This window comes from Dermacentor variabilis, chromosome 3, assembly GCF_050947875.1.
Source record: "Dermacentor variabilis isolate Ectoservices chromosome 3, ASM5094787v1, whole genome shotgun sequence".
NCBI lineage: Eukaryota > Metazoa > Arthropoda > Arachnida > Ixodida > Ixodidae > Dermacentor > Dermacentor variabilis.
This window is the reverse complement of record NC_134570.1, coordinates 22,384,101-22,400,380: the sequence shown is the minus strand read 5'-3', so window position 1 is coordinate 22,400,380 and position 16,280 is coordinate 22,384,101. Positions and strand designations below refer to the sequence as shown.

The 16,280-nt window shown below is 48.9% G+C and overlaps 1 protein-coding gene across 1 annotated transcript in view; it reads right to left on the bottom strand.

Annotated features, from left to right (window-relative positions):
- The window catches only part of hob (bridge-like lipid transfer protein family member hobbit), a 134,570-nt gene that overhangs the window by 104,773 nt on the left and 13,517 nt on the right, over positions 1–16,280 (bottom strand). The window contains exons 9-10 of the mRNA XM_075684476.1: positions 11,782–11,948; positions 8,265–8,323 (exon numbers count right to left, since the gene is read on the bottom strand). Of these exons, the coding sequence (XP_075540591.1) occupies positions 8,265–8,323; positions 11,782–11,948 (226 nt within the window). The remainder of the gene's footprint in view (positions 1–8,264; positions 8,324–11,781; positions 11,949–16,280) is intronic.

The following is a 16,280-nucleotide window of genomic DNA, read 5'->3' as shown; positions in this document are numbered from 1 at the left end:
ATCTGGATACTGGGCCTGCTGTTGCGCAGCGACGGCAAGACGCACGCAGCTGTCAACAAAATCAAGACCACATCAAAGCAGGTCCTCAGCATGATCCGGAGAGTCACCAACTGGAACAGAGGGATCAAAGCAGACGCACTGCGCCTGGTGCAGGCATTCGTCATGTCACGCGTAACATACTCCGCTCCGTACCTCCAGCTTACGAAGGTGAACCGCGAGACGCTGAACATGACGATAAGGAAAGCAGTCAAGCTTGCCATGGGCATCCCAGTCTACTCGTCAACGCACAAGCTGCTGGACATGGGTGCCCACAACACGGTGGAAGAGCTGGTGGAAGCACACCTATCCCACCAAAGAGTATAGCTGAGCCGGGCAGAGCACAGCCCGGCTCAGCCATCCTACTCAAGATAGGATGGCAATTTGAACAGCAACCGACAACAAAGCCGCTCTCCACAATGTGGTGAGACATGGTGAGACAGTGAGACCAAGCCCCTCCCCCGGAACATGCAGCCGGGGAGGAACAATGAGAGACGCTCTGCGCGGGCCAAGGCACTGGCTCGACAGCTGGAAGAGGACCCCGAGGTTCTCTACGCTGTGGGGGCTCCACTCTGCGTGCGGCTAGGGCTGAAGGCGAGCTCCGGATCTAGCCCCACGCAGTCGCTTTGTGTTACTCCCCAACCCGTAGCGCGGGAATCGCGGCTACGTTGGGTTCGAACAAATAAGGCAACCAGCGGCGTCAACTGTAAGAACGCTTATTGCTACCGGCAATAAAGAACACTGGCAGAGGGACGTCCTCTCTGTAATAGTAATAAATAGGCTGGCCTCGTTGCCCGGGATAGTCAGGCAACATGGTCACTCACGGGTTGCGGCAGGTACTCCAGTCCGGCAGGTTAGGGGTCCGGCCTCAGAAAGAGAGGATCTCCCCCAGTCGCGCTGTTTTGCACCTTCTTACCTGGGCGAGGGGAATGTCCTCCTCGCCCATCAGCTACCTGCTCGCAAGTCGGGGAGGAAGGGCGCGCGCGCATCGCGAGAGCGAGGGAGCATCGGGAGAGGGCATAGTGCGCCTCTCTCCTGTCTATGCCAGCTCTCGACGCGACGGCACGGGGGAAGATGGGCGCGCGTGCTCCCCACAACGTGGAAGCCTCGCTTCCCAAGCACGGCGCCAGAGCAATGGCGGTCATCACCACCATCGATAAACTGGTCACAGGCGCGTCGATATGGACGACGAATACAGCCGAAGCAGAAGAAGTGGCCGTGGCCCTTGTACTCGCACAACCGGGAGTGAGGACCGTGGTCACAGACTTCAAGACCGCCTACGCAAGCTACTACAAGGGGAACATCTCTCCCGCGGCACTCGTGATCCTCACCAAACAAAAATCACCGGGATGGGCCGTTGAGCTCGTGTGGGTCCCGGCTCACTTGCAAGTGAAAGGCAACGTACTCGCCGACCACTATGCCCGAGAACTGTTAATCCAGGCCAAGGACGAACCAGAGCTACCGCACCCCGTGACAAATTACAAAGACATCACGCAAATGTGCAGAAGCGGCAGATGCAGGCTTCCCTGTCCGCATCCGCAACTCAGCTGAAGGCAGCAAACGATCGTGCGAAGCACGCAAGCAGGCTCGCTAGCGTCTCCCGTGCTCTTGCACAGTATGTTTCCAACAGAGCATGACACTTGTGGGGTTTCCGGTTCTCGCGGGGGTTGTGTAAAGCCGTTGCGTTGTGTTGCCGGGGGCTCCGTGTCCCTCTCCTCCTTGCCTGGACGGGGTGGCAGCGGGTCATAAAACACTGTCACTCTGCTGTCATCCCGCCCACGGGAAGGTCAACAGGCTTTCCCCATTGGCCGACATTTTGGCGGGATTCGGGCCCTGCTTGCGTGCACTCCGGGTAAGCGCGCGCAAGACGGGACCCGCGAGACCACATCGGGGCGTCGGAAGGTGCGTAAGTGTTCCTCTCTGCCGGCGGCGGCCCCCTTTGTCCGCCGCCGGCCGATGGTTACTTCGGCTCGTCGGGGTCCCGGCCTTGGCGGGCGCACGGGCACTCTTCCATCGTCTCGATGTCCTGAGGCAGCGTCTGCCGATCGTGCCCCCGTCTGTTCGTCTGTCGTTTCTCTCTATTTCCCTTTTCTCTGCTGGGGGGGCGCACGATGGCAGGCGCTGACCGAAGGATAGGCAAATTCTTACTGGTCGGGTTCTTTGTTCTTTGTTCCTCGTTTCTCTATTCTCTCTTTGTCGCGGTGCGCCATTAGCAGCCACCGGCGACCATTCGGGCATGTTTTGTGTAATTAGATTCATATTCGGACGTTGACGTTAAAACGCGTGTTTGTATTGACTCCCAGCTCAATAAATGTTCATTGTTTCTTCTCGAGAGATTTGCCTAGGGTCTCCCTTGCTGCGCGCGCGGTCTCGCCTTCCCCTAAGCTGTGGGGCCGGCGGAGCGCATACGCGCGCAGCTGCGCGTCGGCACACGGAGCGGACCGGAGCGTGCGCGGACGCGCGGTGCCCTGCACGCATGGCGGCTCGGAGTGCTCGAACCTGCGGTGGTCGTCCGGCGCGCGCGGAATCGGAGCGTGCGCGCCGTGAGCGTTGCTAGTGAAGACCACAAATTGGCGCCCAACGTGGGGCCAGGGGCCTAATCAGCCTCTGGCCGCCGAGTGTCCGGGCTGCTGCGTTGCAGAGGCTGCGTTGCGAACGCGCTTCGTCAACCGAGCCATGTCTCTCATCCGTGTGCCGAATTAGTCTATTTTCCTCTCACTCCTTCTGTCATACCTTGCCTCAGTAAAAGTAGCGTGGTAAGCGTATTGGACAACCGCTTCGAAGTTCCGCGCTTCGAAGCGCGGACGAGGAAAGGAGTGAAGTGGCCGCCAAGATGCTGCAGTCGTCATCGATTGTGGAGACCATGCGGGGCCGGAGGTCTCGCCGATTCGTACCGGGAGGGCTGACTTTTCCGTCCTTCCATCTGCTCAACGATTCGGTGAGTCCGACGGATTTTCGTGGGTCTCTAGCATCATTACCATTCTGGCGGCTGCTAATTGCGCGGACTGCTCGGGTACAGTGACTCTAAGGCCGGCTAACTCTGCAGAAGTTCGCGGTTTTGCTATTGTTGGCGCGGCTCAGTGGCTTGCCCGGCAGTTCTCAGTTGATGCGCGCCTTTCCTCGCAAAATTCAAGCCGTGATAGCTGACGCACTATTAATATGCCCTCTGTCACCTTTAGGAAGACCGGTTAGTGGTGGTGCCTTCTGCACCACCAATTGAGGGCAAAGCTGGCAGCGCATAGCCGAGCGGAGACAAAGGCCATGAAACAGGCCCGCTCCGCGAAGAGGCAAGCGTCCCGGACATCCCTCCGTCGCGCGCGCAGAAGGGGACGCTCCCCCGCTACCCCGCGGCGATGACGGGGAGGACAGCCCGGGTGGAAAGCCAGCCGGGGGAACGAAACCCGCCACCCCCACCAAAGGGTGTCGGAATCGTCTTTTTCTATTTTTTTTAAACGGCCCGAAGAGCGCCGGAGGGACCGCAGAGTGACCCGCTTGTAAATAATTGTAAATAGTTCTTCGACGGCCTCAGGGAGGCGGAGCGCCGGAACGTGGCTGGTATTGCACGGGCGCGGGCGCCGTAGCGTTGCTGGTATTGCAACGGGCGCGCGGGGCCGGAAGCAGCGTGTGTCGCTGTTGCCCCGGGTGGGTTCGCTCTGCGGGGTCACAACGAGCTCGGCCGATGAAGATCGCGTGCCACCCGCTGAAACTGCAATGTGAAAGCTTTGTTCAAGGTGGTAACCCCAGGCGCCGGAGAAACGAGATTTAGCGCCACTCCGGCAAGTATCGCACGGTCATCAGAGCGCCAAGGTTTTCGTTAAAATCGATTCGCGCTGTGACTTGGCCCGGCGTGGAGCGACTCTTTGTCTATCGCCGAACCTTCCACGTCTGTTCATCACATAGACATCGCGTATTCGAAGTCAATTTTGATTGGTGCCGCGGATGGACAGTGTGCGTCCGTGGAAGGAATTTCCGCTAGCGTCGAAGTCGTATGTCATCGTGCTAGTGAAGACCACGTTTACTGTGTCCGGCTGAACTCAGACGGAGTAACCATTTATACGGAGACGAGGCATGCCTACGGGTATCCACAACTTTGGATCAGCTACCCATTTCTCTTCAAAAAGCTATCAGCTATCCACTTTGCTGCAATCAAGCAGGCTGCTATCCGTCTTTCTCTGTCCTTGTTTTCCCTTTGTTCAGTGTTTTTTTCGTTACACTACTTGTTTCTCTGTGTCTTACCTAGGCGTCTTCGTTTTGCTTTTATGTATGTGTTTCCTTAGGTATGGTTCGTGTTGCTTTTATGTTAGTCATCTATTTCTATCTATGTGTTTTGCGTTTTGAGAGTGTTTCGCGTGTGTCTTCGCTGCCGTGTTGTGTCAACGGGTGATGTCTACCTGGATCGAAGCCTGGCGACGGCGGGGCTGTGGATCGGGCTGTGCGGTCAGGAAGATTGGCGCGGATCATGGCTGTACCATGGAGCGGACACCGCCAGAAGCACCGGCACCAGAGGCCGCTGCCGGACGCCGTTGAAGTGGCTTGGAGTCGCACGCGTGGCATGCGGGCTTTGTTCGTGCTCGCCGGAGATATTTAACGCGGACATTCTCGGTACATCTTCTTAACCGTTTGTTATTCTCTTGTGTTTTGATTGATTGTATAGGCCAACGTTTTGTCATTTTCCCTTGTCCGCGTTTGTGTCCGAATGTCATTATGTCTCTAAGCGTCTGTCTTTTATTGTTGCTCTTACATTTTCTTCTGTGGATGCTTTTATTGTGCATGTTCGCGTTAAAGCGTGGGTCGTGTGGGCTTTCTTTTGTGTTGCTGTTGTATACCTCAGACGTCCCTATTTAATTTATTCAAATAGCTTGCTTTTCGTCCTTTGATGTCTTTTTTTTTAATTTATGTTTTGGGGGCTGGTGATTTTAGGCTCAAACTGCCAATGGATAGCTCCGGTATTGGCTACGTAATGCCTATTTCTTTGTTCTTTGTTTTCTTTTCTTCTTTGGCTGACATCGGAGCCAACAGCCTTGCATTGGTAGGGAGCATTTAAGGAGGGAGGGATGTGGGGTTTCCGGTTCTCGCGGGGGTTGTGTAAAGCCGTTGCGTTGTGTTGCCGGGGGCTCCGTGTCCCTCTCCTCCTTGCCTGGACGGGGTGGCAGCGGGTCATAAAACACTGTCACTCTGCTGTCATCCCGCCCACGGGAAGGTCAACAGGCTTTCCCCATTGGCCGACATTTTGGCGGGATTCGGGCCCTGCTTGCGTGCACTCCGGGTAAGCGCGCGCAAGACGGGACCCGCGAGACCACATCGGGGCGTCAGAAGGTGCTTACGTGTTCCTCTCTGCCGGCGGCGGCCCCCTTTGTCCGCCGCCGGCCGATGGTTACTTCGGCTCGTCGGGGTCCCGGCCTCGGCGGGCGCACGGGCACTCTTCCGTCGTCTCGATGTCCTGAGGCAGCGTCTGCCGATCATGCCCCCGTCTGTTCGTCTGTCGTTTCTCTCTATTTCCCTTTTCTCTGCTGGGGGGGCGCACGATGGCAGGCGCTGACCGAAGGATAGGCAAATTCTTACTGGTCGGGTTCTTTGTTCTTTGTTCCTCGTTTCTCTATTCTCTCTTTGTCGCGGTGCGCCATTAGCGGCCACCGGCGACCATTCGGGCATGTTTTGTGTAATTAGATTCATATTCGGACGTTGACGTTAAAACGCGTGTTTGTATTGACTCCCAGCTCAATAAATGTTCTTTGTTTCTTCTCGAGAGATTTGCCTAGGGTCTCCCTTGCTGCGCGCGCGGTCTCGCCTTCCCCTAAGCTGTGGGGCCGGCGGAGCGCATACGCGCGCAGCTGCGCGTCGGCACACGGAGCGGACCGGAGCGTGCGCGGACGCGCGGTGCCCTGCACGCATGGCGGCTCGGAGTGCTCGAACCCGCGGTGGTCGTCCGGCGCGCGCGGAATCGGAGCGTGCGCGCCGTGAGCGTTGCTAGTGAAGACCACAAATCCGAGAAGAGCTCCTAAAGGCCCAGCAGGAGGATTCATTTTGCAAGGAAATTGCTGGTAGAGTAGCGGAAACGGAGCGCCGTAACGTTGCTGGTGTTGCAACGAGCGCAGAAGTACCCGGGCCAGCTTTTATTTCTGGTACTTCCGAAGATTCCTACCTGCTGGACCACGATGGGCTCGTGCTTAGATATATCGCTACCGAGGACGAATCTATTGACCCGTTTAAGGTGGTGATACCGAAAAGTCTGAGGCGCGCACTTTTGCACTACGCTCATGATGAACCACTGGCTGGACACCTCAGTGGCTCTAAGGTCTTTGCAAGACTCAGCCACACTGTCACCTGGCCCGGTATGAAGCGCGACGTTTTCCGTTATTGCCGGACTTGCCACCTCTGTCAGACGGTGAAATCTCGCGGTGGCCGTCCGCCGGGTTTAATGAAGCCGATTGACAGTCAGCGGCCTTGGCAGTTTGCTGCCTGCGACTTAATTGGGCCTTTTCCAAAGAGTAAGCAGGGCTTTCAGCACCTTTTGGTAGTGGTCGATCACTTTACAAAGTGGGTGGAGCTATTTCCGCTCCGCAAGGTGACGGCTCGGGCAGTGTTGGATAAGCTAATGGAAGTTTTCACACGCTTTGGATTTCCGGAGCGTTTGATTACTGACAATGCGTCTTACTTCACTTCTCGGGTATTTCGTGAGACGTGTACATCCCTTCAGATCGAGCATCGCCTCACATCGCCCTACCACCCCCAGTCCAACCTCACGGAACGCTTTAATCGCACTGTGAAGTCAATGCTCACGGCCTTTGCCAGGAGCCAGAAGGATTGGGCAGACCATGTGAACGAACTTGCGTTCACCATCCGAACGGCGGAAAACCGCTCAACAAGTTTCTCCCCCGCTTTCCTAACTTTTGGCCGTGAGCTGGCGAATCCGCTAACCATTGTTACGCAGCGCCAAGCAGGGGTTGAGAATTCGCCAGGCGACCTTTCCTCGTACGCAGCGCAGCTTCGCTCCCGGCTTGCCCGCGCTTTCTCTAGAGCAAGGGACAGCTTGGGAGCCGCCCGAGCCCAGCAGAAGGCTCAGTATGACAAGAGTCATCGCGACGTCTGCTTTCAGGTCGGTGACTTGGTGCTTAAACGCAACCACGCTCTTAGTGACGCCAGCAAAGGGTTTTCCGCAGCGTTGGCTCCTAAATGGCTGGGGCCTTACCGAGTGGAGAAACGACTTTCACCACTTGTGTATGAGCTGACGGATCCTCAGACGGGGAGAACTAGGGGCCGCGTTCACATTGCCGACTTGAAAGCCTACCATTGCAGGCCAGTCGAGCCGGCGCCGGAGCCCAGCGATCTCGGCGGTTCCGGGGAACAGAGCACGTCCGGTGTTTCCGACCGCTTTCGGCCGTCGCATCGGTACCCCCTCAGGCGACGACCACCATTGTGAATTCGCCCTCGCGTTTCCAGACCTTTCTGGTAAAAGAAACGCGTTACTCTTGCTTCTGCCTCTGCGAGCGAGTGTTTCTTTTCTCTCGGGATTTCCCGCATAGAGGCCAGCGCACCACGGTTCCAGCCCGCCCTAACTAGATGTCAAAAAGACGCATGTGCTTTCGTTTGCCCATTTGTTCAGTGCTTGTATTTCTTCTTGTTTGAATTATAGGTTTAGTCCCCTTCATTGTGCATAGCCTTGTTTTCAAAGTGCCCCGCTTCTTACCCCACACACTTCATGCCTGTTTTGCAGATGATCAAAAGGCACTCTAGCACACATCCTTGCAGATTGCCACTAAGCTCAAGAACCCCCCACAATCCCTACCCCCCACCCTCCCCAGCCCCAACACCCCCCCCCCCCCCCGAGCGATAGGAGACCTTGTTGTCCAGCCCCGACCTACCTACCCAGCTCGCGCTGGCAGCTAGGGGCCAGGAACTGCTGGACGCATATCGGACCTGAGAAGAAGGTTCCATCCCGTCTGGTGCCAGCGCGCACCAACCTTTACTAAGGGCTCAATAAAAGTTGATTCTCTCTCTCTCTCTTAAGCTTGTAACTCGCAACAGCATTGTAAAAAAGCAAAACAGCAGCCTAGCACTTGTGGGCAGTGATGATGACGATGACACAAACGTACACATGAGCAAGCAGAATAAAGGAAACCTAGGGGCTCTATGCTTGCTTAGTTACAACCAGAAAAAAAAACTATACTTAACATTAAAATATTATACAAACTTGATTTGTAGAAAGCAAAAGCAGAATGTTGACATACTTTTGCCAGTTTTCCCGGAGAATTTTGATGGATGCTGACTCCACTTTTATGCATGTTGCCTGAAAGAAAATATAAAGGTTTTACGTAATGAAATATTTATTAAAGGGGCCTTGAACCACTTTTTATTGAAGTCGAGAAATTAATTTGAAGTTAAAATAGACTATTTAAGGAATACTTTGACATAAAAAGTATGTCAATGAGTTCAGCAGAAATAGAGCTATTGGCAATCAAAGATCACTTATGACCCCTTTTGCACAGCTCCCATTCCTTCTTCAACGCCTTGCCCTGCAAAGGCAAGGATGGAGCGGGGCGTGCCCCTGACACTCCACCTACTGAATGACACCATGCATGCAGTTCAAATTTAATTTTGGATGTTCACAAATATAGCCAAAATCGGAGGCTATCCTTCAACTTACAGTGGAGTTCACAGTGTCTCATCCCTTTGCTGTGCCAGAGTGCACTAGATAGCTAGGCACGGCCTTCTTTCATTTACTGGCAAGTAGCACATTTTTTTTTTCGCACTTATCTCTACAGTAATTGCACAATCTCTGAGGGTCTAATGAAATGTCATCTTTATGTTCGCACGTAATGAGTTTCGACCATGATCATGACAAAGCTCGAAGGTGCGCATCTAGAGTAGTTGACCTGTTATGGTCAGATGCCGGAGCTCGGGCAGGCTTGACTCACACCTGGAGCCACATCGCCCACAGAGACCACATCGCCCACAGAGACTGTCCTCAGCGAGCCACAGTGAACTCAGCTAGTGGACTCATCACAGCATTCCGCGGCGGACATGGTGTCTACATTACGTAGCAGACTCAGCTGCATGGAACTGTAATGCATTTTCTATGCGCACAACAGGGCTGAAGTGTGCGCTTGCACTTATGTGCAATAGTCTGGCCGTGCTACGTTACACTACATGGTGTGGACTGGATTTGCATTGCACCAGCTTGGCCAATGGATAGTAGCCACATCCAAATTGTGCATTTAGAAGCATCGTCAATAGCTCACTATGAAGCTATGTCTGTCGAGGCACCTAGCCAAGAGCTGCCAGGAGTAAGCACTCGCTGACAAATGTATGTGTTGTCTCACCTTAAGTTTCGCATGGTTTGAGGCTAGTTGAGAGTTCAAAACTAATCAAAACTAGTGAGACCGAATGGCTATGACACTGATTAGCAGTGTGTCAAAGTTTAGTCCCTATGCGTGTGGCTGCGGCTGAGTGTTAACAGATGATAGTCAGCTTCGTCTGGAAGTACGCAATTCTTATCGAAATTCAACATGCAGATTTTCCCTTACTTCAGCCTATTTAGTAAACTGCGTCAATAACTATACACAGTGTGTCAATAAATACCTATACACAGTAACAGGAATAAGAGCACCGATCCAAACACCATTTTTGATTGATGTTAGCTATCGGCGAATGGCAGTGCTCTACAAGAATCTGCTTGATGACGTCGAGGGACAGGCACTGGCAGCCCCGAAAGGGTGAGGAGAAGGCCTATGTATAAAAGCGAGTGTTTGAGAAAAAGGTGACAATGTGCTGCACTTGTGAGCCCCACACGTCGTGCACGAGTACAAAATTTGGCTGAGATGCTCACAGGACAGTATTCTGTCCATAGAATGTGTTTTTTCACCAAGCCTTACAGGTGGTTCAGGGCACCTTTAAAGAATGCATGCTATGAACGATACCACACTCAGATGCTTTAGGTAAATTCCACCAGTGGTGAGGACTTCAGTACAAGTTGGACTGTGGTGCTCCGTGTGTTTCTGTATATGCAGAATCTTGGTAAATGAAAACTGCTTAAATAGAATTGTCCCTTAAATGGAACAAACGCCAGAAAGAAAACAAGAACGGAACAAAAATTGATTAATTTTGTATTTGGGTAACAGAAAAAAAAAAAAAATGCAAATTGGAACCAGCATTTTCACAACTCTCAGTAAACGAAACCAAAGAAGCAAGCTATCAAGCCTTTCTTTCAGAAAGAACCAGGAACAAATTCTTGTCGCTCAAAATTATCAAGCAGCTTCAATTAACGTAGACTTCACACTATATGTTTGCCCCAGTTAAGGCGGTGATGAAGCAACAGAAGCTCTAGAAAATGTTTCTAGCAAGAAAACCCACAGATGTTTGCCTATTGAAACGACAGCATGACAATGGTCGAAGTACAGACTGACCAAGTTGCATATAAGCATATTTGCATGCAGAAACATGTCTGACAAGCTTTCTCCTTTTTTATACCCCCCGCTCCCTCCACCACCAACCACTTGGAGAATAAAATGACCTATTTTCTGGCAAATTCACTTCTGTTTATTCAGACCTACAAGGAGCCCCACTGAGTCCAAATTGTTGGTCAGTGACTACTGGTTCCAGAATAAATTTTGCGAATGCTAAGCACTTTGTCATTTTCTGTTTGTGCAGAAACTAGCTGCTACTATCACTTTTTGATGTTTACCATTTATGATAAGAGTGTTAGGCATGTTCATGACATGCAGTTCTGCATCCCTGCACATCTGTCATAAAAAATGAAACTCCTGTTAGTTGGAACATATTTCTCTGGTCTCCTGAGTTCTATTTATAGAGATCCTAGAGGAGCTTAATTAACTAAATTAAGAGTGCGACGAAAGCTTGTCTGGTTGGGATTGCTCATAGTCAAATTTAGAACAGACACCAACCAAAAAACATTCAAAAAAGAAAGAAAAACATGACATTTTGGCTCCCATATGGGGGCCTTGTTTCTAATGAAAGTGAACAAACTGTTTATTTAAACGCAACTTTGATTCAAAAGTAGAACAAATTGTTGTGCAGAAACACAAACAAAAGGTAGCTGTCTCATGATAATGAATTAATTACCTATTGCACAAAAAAAAGATTACGTATTCTCGGGTTTTACATACCAGAACCACGATACGATTATAAGGCATGCTGTAGTCAAAGACTCCGGAGTAATTTTGACCACCTGGGGTTCTTAACATGCACCCAATGCATGGTATGCAAGCATTTCTGCATTTTACCCCCAATCAGTTGCCACAGCCAGGTCGCGAACTCACAACTTTGTAAAGCCCAACACCATGGCCACTGAGTAGTCATAGTGGGCGGTAGCATTTTTGCACAGTGGTCACTTATATCTGTGAAGCTTTTCTGCAAAATCTGATCAAAAGCTTACTTGATTTGAGACTAAAACGTTGCAGATGCTTAGAACATTACTTACTTTGTTATGTGAAGCTTACTTTCAGCTGTGCAGCATGTTCGTGACATTTGAATGACCAATTGTCAGATACACCCAGCAGGTGAGCGGTGATAGGTAAAGTTAGGATGGTTACACCTTCGCATTTGCAGGATGAGTAATGTGTGCTTTGTCTAATAGGTACCATATTCATCGGGAGTCTTATACTGATAGGAGATAAACTGGTTCATGTGATACAACTTGAACTGGATGGACAAATTTTAGTAAAGAAAGGAAAATTAAATTTAATGTAAATTGCTTTGCAACTAACAAGAGAAAAGAGATGTGTTTACCAGAGGCAGCTTTGCAACAAGTGACTTTAATCTGGCCCTCTCAGACTCTGTGTCTCCCTCAACTGTGCATGTGTTTTTATCTTCCTTGAGGTCCTCGTCGTTCACCATGGGCAAGGCTGGGTGCTTCATCACGAACTCCTTTGAATACAGTGCCTCAAGGAGCCTATCTGCAAGAAAATAAATAAATTGTTTTACTGAAGCCAAGCAAAATGTCTGATTGCACATGCAAATGGTACATACAAACTGCTACTGAAGCAAGTCTGCTGAAATACAGTCATTAGATATAAGTTCTCCATTTTCAAAACACAATACGATATAAGTAGGTACAACCATGAGTGGGCAATAAAAACATGCACAGAAAATGTGGCACCCATTTCGACAGTTCGTATATTAGATATACACTTACCAATTCCTTGTATATGACATGTGCAAGATTTGGGGATTTAGGCGCATACACATGAAAGTGTTTTTTTAGTATGTATGAGTGTCGGAATGTGGTGTTAGAAGTAGCTGCTAAGCTAGGTTGAGTTAAGTTAACAATTATCTCTTGCATGAAAGGCTCAACTGTGCATGGGTGACTGCCAACTACTTTGGCAGACAGGTAGGGAAATAATTAAGGAGAGGAGAATGTAGGGATTGAGGAATGCCCCATCATCTTTGTGCAGGCATTTGCATATGCTGGTGTCCCTGTGCCTCTCCCTTTTTCACCGGCAACGAGATAGAGTGACGGCTGGGCTGTCACTCATTTGTCATCCAGTCATAGAAGGGCCAGTGGACAGTTTCCACTCACTCTTTGTAGTCTGGAATTGCGCCCTGACACTCCCAGCCATGGCGCCACAATTGTGATCGGCAGACTAGTCGCAGGGAGACCTTTCTGGGACAGCACACAGTGTGCACACAGTCTTTTTCTCGTCTGCCGGCCCCTTTGGGTACCTATCAGACTCAAGCTTGACTGTGACATATGCCTCGCACCTACGATGAGTGCATATGTTGTGTTGCTACTTTTCTGTATGCTAAGCCAAAGAACAATACGTAGTGTTGATCTTGTGCTACGACAAGCTGCACTCACGAGAGGCTCAAGCTGACAGAGATTGCCTTACACTCTCGTGACCAGGCCCATTGGTCAAGACGAGAACACACAGGATAATCAAGGAGACACTGTTCCATTAGCAGCATGTTGCAAGGAGCCAGCTGCCTGTAGCAATATTGTGGCTTAGATGAAGAGCAGGAAAAATTATATTTACAAAATATATACAGAGAAGTCACAGCCATGATGACAGATGTGTTTCTGAAGCGATATGCTGAGTTCATTGCAAAGTTTCTTATTATTTATCGTATTTCATTATTTCATGGAAAATTTCCGGATAACTGGAAGACAGCCAGAGTGTGCCGTACACAAGAAAGGTGATCGGGCCCTATTACAAAATTACTGTCCTATATTGCTTACGTCATCATGCAGTAAGCTAATCGAACATATTATTGCCGATCAGATACATGAATTTTTAGACGAACACTCAGTCCTCTGTAAACACCAACATGGGTTTAGAAAAGGCTACTCAACAATTACACAGTTAGTTACTGTAATACATTCACGCGCTTCATGCTCTGATAAGAATGGTCAGATTGATGCAATATTTCTAGATTTCGGCAAAGCTTTTAATAGAGTTCCAGATGACAAACTAATACAAAAACACACACACATTGAACTTCCGGGAATTTTGATCATATGAATAATGAACTATTTAACAAATCACTAACAATTTGTAGCAGTTAATGAGCGCCAGTTGGGCTGTCTTTCGGTTGGCTCCAGGGTCCCTCAAGAAAGTGTGCTAGGACCACTATTGTTTTTACTGTATATTAACGATATAATCATTGTAATTGATCCTAACGTGCAAATCAGGTTGTTAGCAGATGATTGCATGCTTTATCAAGAAATCACTTCAACTAAGATCGGAACCATCTTAACTTCGCTCTTGCCAATATTTCTGAACGGTGTGAAACATGGGATATGCAGCTCAATACTGATAAGACTGTCTTTCTTCGCTTCTCTTCCTAAAAAGCTCCGCTCTCTTTTACGTACTGGCTAGGTTCGTCACCACAGCAGGAAGAGACTCAATACAAGTATTTAGGTGTTGCACTTACTGATACTTTATCCTGGAATTTACATATAGATAACATTTGCTCTTCTGCGTTATGTAAACTATATTTTTTAAGGCATAAGCTTAAAAATTCACCCCCCGAGTGTAAAATTACTTGCATATGATATTTAGGCCGGAACTTGAACATGCATGCATTGTTTGTGACCTGTTTACTAAAAACAATATTACCTGTTTCGAAAAAGTACAGAGGAAAGCTGTAAGGTTCACTTAATCAAAATTTTCTCCGTATGACTCACCTTTTGAGATAATGCAGGCTAATGGCATTCCGTGTCTCGAACAAAGAAGGAAAATTTTACATTTGCAATTTCTTTTCTTACTTTGGAATCGGGACTTAGCAACTAACCATCACCCTATCTATCGTCTTCAAAATCAAGGCATAGCTGCCATCATCATCTTATCTTATTTTGCTGACACTGCATTTTGCACAAGCAGATGTATTCAGGTTTTAATTTTTTTCCTCATACCGCAACCGATTGGAATGATTCTTTATTGCCTTTCGTAACACTTTGGTACTTCTAAACTTAACTTTAAACTTGTTTATCTTTTTACCCAGCCTGCTTGGACCTGCACAAGGTTTGCAGTATTGAATAAATAACAATAATAATAACTACAACCATGAACAAACTCTTTCGATCATCCTCTATCTCGTCCTGCTCAGCACCTTCTTCAGAATGCGGGAATGGCCTGTAACAACATAACAGCAGAACCCTTTATGTATTTTTGCCCTTTTTGCAAGAGCGTTTGCTTCTTACTCCAATTGGGACTGAGTGTTAGCACAGTCTTGGTGTCCCCTGTCATGATCAGCTTGGAATTCAGCATCACAAGTTCAGGCTTGCGTTCCTGTGTTGAGCTAAGCGCCTGTCTTGAGAGAACAACATTACTTTGGTTCACTGGTAAGGTGTGACACATTCCAAGATGGCACCAGTAAGGCTATAAAAGTGCGATAAGGCAAGCTTGTCTTGGGAAACGTGTTATGTGCACCCAAGCCCAGTCTGTTGAGAATGGACTTTGTGGGACAACATTTTCTTGGAGTATTTGGAAAGATTGGATGTGCTTTGTAGATGATCACAAGAAAGAAGACGGGACAGGCGCAAACTAACAACTGAGGTTTATTCGAGGGAAACTTAAATATCACTTAAATATCACACTTAAATATCAGTTCATGCCAGCGCAGGCACATCAGGGTATCAGCAGCAGATAATAGGAGAAAAAAAAAAACCACAATGGTGTGGCTCAGTTAATCATATTTTCTAGGAAAAATGCCTCCCTATTGTAAAGTAGGATTGATGTGTCACTGATGCATGCTTGTCCCTTGTTTTTTATGTAATATGCCTCTAGAAGTTCCCGTGCTTTTTCGTTACTGCACTTGTGTAGGATCTTAACCTGGTTGAGCAGAGGCCTGCATTTATGATCTAGGCAATGCATGGGTAAATGACGTTGCTCCCAGTTTTTAATAGACCTTTCGTGTTCACAGATTCGCACGTTTAAACAATGGCCCGTCTGGCCTATGCAAGTTTTTCCACATGTGAGGGGTATATGATAAATAATGCCAACTTGGCAATCTACATGGGGGTTCTTGTGTTTCACGCCACAGCCACCTTGCTTCTTCCTGGCGTGAAGTCTCCCAATGTGGGCGCAAAGGTGACTCAGCTTGCAGGGAGCCGAGAAAACGAGTGGGACACTGTGCTTGGTTGCTATCTTCTTCAGATTGTGTGCAGTTCTAAGGAAATAAGGGATTATGACTGGATTATGACATCAGTGACACATCGATCATACTTTACAATAGGGAGGCACGTTTCCTAGAAAATATGATTAGCTGAGCCACACCATTGCGTTTTTTCTGATTGTGTTTTTTTCTCCTATTATCTGCTGCTGACACCCTGACATGCCTGCGCTGGCATGAACTGATATTTAAGCGTGATATTTAAGTGATATTTAAGTTTCTCTCGAATAAACCTCAGTTGTTAGTTTACGCCTGTCCCGTCTTCTTCCTTGTGATCGTCTACAAAGCACATCCAATCTTTCCAAATACAATGAACCAGCTTGCCCAACAACGCAACCTGCTAAACTACATTTCCTTGGAGGTTCCGTTGATTACTTGAGGCGACCGCTGATGCAGCCCTATGGCTCACTAAGGACATACCCCCCATGGTTCATACTCCTGTGAGTATACATGGCACCACAAAGTGAAGATTATGGAGGGCGATCTTAAGAAAACTATCATTTTCTACTATTCAGTACCAGTCATTGCAGTTCTTTTGCAAGAAAATAGGAACAACATGGCAGCATAATTAGCCAAACATGATCTGGTATGAGTATGGTATTATGCAAAGTGAAGCA